This window comes from Ostrinia furnacalis, unplaced genomic scaffold (genome assembly GCF_004193835.3).
Source record: "Ostrinia furnacalis isolate ACB-3 unplaced genomic scaffold, ASM419383v2 OfSCF1804, whole genome shotgun sequence".
NCBI classification, from domain to species: Eukaryota; Metazoa; Arthropoda; class Insecta; order Lepidoptera; family Crambidae; genus Ostrinia; species Ostrinia furnacalis.
The window spans coordinates 10,679-15,009 of NW_021132043.1; the positions used below are offsets into that span (position 1 = coordinate 10,679).

Sequence of the window (4,331 nt, forward strand, 5' to 3'; positions counted from 1 at the left end):
CGCGGCAACCATTGTAGCGCCGACGCGTGCGACGACAGAAAATAGACCGAAGGTACATTACGACAAGAAATGCGTTTTGACGACGACGCCGGTATCAACACCTACTAGTACGTGTGTCAGATGTAAAGGCAAGCACACATTGAACGATTGCGCCGAATTTAAGCGTCTTCCGATTGATGACCGGTGGAGCTTCGTGACTGAACAGAAGCTTTGTTTTTCGTGCCTGTCAGAAAACCACCAACTCAAGACCTGCAAAAATCGGAAGAGATGCTCAGAGGACGGAGTCTCCGGCGCTTTATTGCAAGACGCGGCTGTCCGGCGGTCATGTATAGTGACAACGCCACAACATTTCGAGGGGCTGACAAAGAGCTCAAGCAGGCTGTGATGTCGATGGACCGAGGGGAGCTGCTACGTTTTGGTTCAGTTAGAAACATGGAATGGAAGTTTATCCCGCCAAATGCTCCTCACATGGGGGGCTGCTGGGAGAGGTTGGTGCGAAGCATCAAGACCGCGCTTCGCACTACCTTAAAAGAGAGGGTCCCCAGTGAGCAGACGTTGTTGACCTTGTTGGCGGAAGCGGAGTACTTCGTTAATAGCCGGCCGCTAACATACATTCCTTTAGGCTGCGATGACTCACCTGCTCTTACTCCTAATGACTTTTTATTTACAGACACTAACTTCATCGACCGACCCTTTGGACAATTTACTGACGGAGACATGTTACGGCGTTCCTGGCGGGAGTCGCAGAGACTGGCAGACTTGACTTGGAAGCGCTGGGTCAGGGAGTACCTGCCTACCTTGACACGTCGGGACAAATGGTTTAAGGCTGACAGCCGACCCTTGGCAGTAGGCGACATTGTCATTGTCGCTGACGACCAACTACCAAGGGCCCAATGGCCGCGTGGCAGGGTGGTCAGGGTGCACCCTGGCAAGGATCGCCAGGTACGCGTAGCAGACGTACAGACAGGACATGGACTTTACACTCGACCAGCGACTAAGCTGTGCAGACTGGACGTCGGCTCCCAATCTTGAGTATCAGCTTGCTGATACTGGAGGTGGGGATGTCGCGGCGTCCAGCCTGCATGGTCAAAGACATAGACTAGGACTGGCTGACGATAAACGGGACGACGTTTTTCTTGACTTGACTTTTGACAGACGACGAACAATGGACGGCAATTTTCTCATGAAATTGTAAAGTTTTATATATTGGTTTTATGACAATAAACCAGTCCGACGAAGCCCTGACTTTTTCTTAACCGTCACGACGACGACGGTTCAATGGCATTTCATTGATACCTACTGAGCTGAATAAATAGTTTCCTACTTTTTTTTAATGTTATCCACAAGCCCGTTGCACGTCTCTTTTAAAACACTTCGATAATCTACTAATATTATAAAAGTTTTTTTCTCGCTTATCTACTGAACCGAGTTAAAAGAAATTTTATAGATACGGGACTATTTCCACCTCTCGTTCCCACCGCTGCAACTCCTATGAAGCCAGGATCTACAGCTTGACCGTCAATAAAAACCTAACTAGTGAAGGTCAAGTTTGTCTAGGGGAAAAACTGTCATTGGACCCGCAACGAAAATCAGAAGAACATAGGAGGAGTTCGAATTTAAGGTTCGACTTCCAGCAGTGCAAAACGGATGACAGGACTAATTTTATAGATAGTTTCTGGACACGATAAAAACAATAGCTTTAATTCCAGTTTTTGTTAGGGGGACATGCGCGTGATAAAGACTGTGACAGACAGAACGTGGACAAAAGCTTGTATTAAAACTTTTTCTGATTTAAAAAATCACCCTGTATATTGCTCGAAGCGTGTTTCTTCACAAACAACTGTAGAAAGGAGATAATGCAGTAGTTTATTAAACATAAAACTATTGTTTCTTAGATTAAGCTTGGAACAGCGAAGCTTCGCCTTAAGCTTTCAGTAAAAGGTGTGCTTTTAGTTTCAACTGCATTTCTTTGAATGGGAGAGTTATTTAGTTGTTTGCTCCATTCGGTTTGGTGCAAGTTTAAAAAAATATCTTTGAAATAATTAGCTTTGTTTGCTAGCTTTTTTAGGCTGGGTTGCACCATCTTATTTTAACTGTAACAAACGTCAAAAATCTGTCAAAAACTATACAAAAAACACCGGCCTAAATATATTTCTAGCTGAGTCGGCGAACTTCGTACCGCCTATGTTCATCAAAAATAATGTAGGATTCTAATGGTGAAAGAATTTTTCAACATTACAAACAAACAAATCTTTCTTCTGTAAAATATTACGAGTAGTGTAGATGTAGACTATTGGTCTAGCACTTTTAACTCAGTACTCATCTGCGAGACTCAGATTTCCATCAGAACTACAACGTGTTAATGAAAAAGCGCAAACCTCAGACACCCCAACTTATTTTTATTATAAAACAATAATGTAAATTATTAAAACTAATTTTCGCGGATTATTTACGAAGATATTCACTCTTTTTGTTTTCGCCCCGCGCACTTGTTATCTATTTTTTACGCATTTCTGGAAACGTATTAACCTTTCACACGCTGATTGCAAGGCATGCACGCCTATGAGTAGGTTAGTAGTTAACGTAGATAGTTCATTCACTTGGTATTACATGGATCTCACAACTTTTTACCGTAGAACAACTGAGTTGCGAGACTTGGTTTTTTTGACAAGTATTGTTTTTGATGGGATCTCATTTCATTTTGTATTTTGTAGACAGCAGTTATGTATCTAGAAAACTGGACCGAAATTGAAAAAAATTACTTGACTTGGCGGTTGCACTACCGTGCCCCCAAATCTCATTTCTTTTTGTATTTTGTAGACAGCAGTTATGTATCTAGAAAACTGGACCGAAATTGAAAAATTTTACTCGACTTGGCGGTTGCACTACCGTGCCCCCAAATATTTTAGTTTTTCCTTGATTCATACACCAAACACTACTTATATTCCAAATTTGAAGCTTCTAGGTCTACTAGAAGTGCCTTAGAGTTTTGATGATCGGTGAGTCAGTGAGTCAGTGAGTGACAAAATTAAGTAACTTTGACCCGTTATAATTCCTAAACTACTGATTCAAATTGAATGAAATTTTAAATATACAGTGTCTTTACAATGCCTGCATAGATAATGAAAATTCAGTGTTCTAGTTTTATCCACAACGAAGTTACATGCAGTCGAAAATGGCCTGAATTGCTTCGAGAGAAGGATGGTACGGCCGTGCCGCTTTTTTGCTCGACTTGGTGGGGGCACTGCCGTGACCCCAGATTTCAGGTTTTGCGCTTTTTTATTAACACTTTGTAGGAATATGCTCTGTCACGTCATAATAATTATGTCAATGTCACCCCTCACCGCTCCCATACCTCAGGCACTGATTGAATGAAGCGCTAGATCTAGTAGAAGCCTTTAAATTGGACCATGAAGCTTCATCGGTCATACAACTTCCGTTCTGAAACTTGAAAGCTCACATGACCGCTTCCTCCATTACCTTGTATCTCACTTTACCAAGAACACGGACCGTGTTAACAGGATTCCTATGAAACGGTATTCGATTTCATAAGACTTCGGACGAACGGGGAAAATTTATTTTTCACTTTGAACTGACTTTGCGGCATAATGATGTAGAGATTGTTTTATCACAATGTTTGGAAGATTTTTGTGTAGGATTTTTTATTGCATTATGTAGGGTTATGTAGCCAAATAAGTGCTAACGGGACCCTGTTAATATGCTTCAATGTCAGACTGCCGATTCGAGGATCACCAAATGCGACATACCCGTCAGTGTTGGACTTCATAATCATCATTTCCACAAAGGCTTGGTAGCGGCCTGCATCCAGCGCCTTCCTGCTACCTTTATGAGGTTGTCGGTCTTGTTGGTGGACGCCCTACGCTGCGCTTTCCGGTACGTGGCCTCCACTCCAGAACCTTGCTGCCCGGTCGATCGTCAGTTCTGCGTACTATGTGCCCTGCCCATTGCCACTTTAGCTTGCTAATCAGTGTACCTACCATGAGTTTACGTTAGGTGTGCTCGCTAGCGAGTACGTCAAAAATCTCTATGAAGATTTTGTTTCTTGAAAGTAGCCACTAGGGGCGCTGCCCAATATGTCATACAATTAATGTCATTTTTTTACGCAGTCGCTAGCGAGCACACCTAACGTAAACTCATGGTAAGCGCACAGTCGGGCTATGTCAGCGACTTTAGTGTCAGATTTATACAGACTTAAGGCCATGATTTCCCAAATTGTCGATATTTGACCGATTTTGTTTGCAGATAGTTTCTAAATGAAAAGATATTTTAGCAAACAAAAAATTGTAGGAGTAAGTTAATGTCTTTAACTA

General features: G+C 42.4%; 1 protein-coding gene across 1 annotated transcript; it reads left to right on the top strand.

Moving 5' to 3' along the window:
- The first annotated feature begins 288 nt into the window (after positions 1 to 288).
- Positions 289 to 1,208, top strand: LOC114353778 (uncharacterized). Its single transcript, XM_028305884.1, has 2 exons — positions 289 to 893; positions 975 to 1,208. The coding sequence occupies exons 1-2, from the start codon at positions 325 to 327 to the stop codon at positions 1,030 to 1,032; spliced, it is 627 nt and encodes a 208-aa protein (XP_028161685.1). The 5' UTR covers positions 289 to 324; the 3' UTR covers positions 1,033 to 1,208.
- Positions 1,209 to 4,331: the final 3,123 nt, after the last annotated feature.

Excerpts from the sequence above, each read along its gene's own strand:
- LOC114353778 (XM_028305884.1), top strand. The coding sequence starts at position 325 with ATGTATAGTGACAACGCCACAACATTTCGAGGGGCTGACAAAGAGCTC. Across the intron at positions 894-974 it reads GACCAACTACCAAGGGCCCA|ACTTTACACTCGACCAGCGA; the intron begins ATGGCCGCGTGG and ends GACAGGACATGG.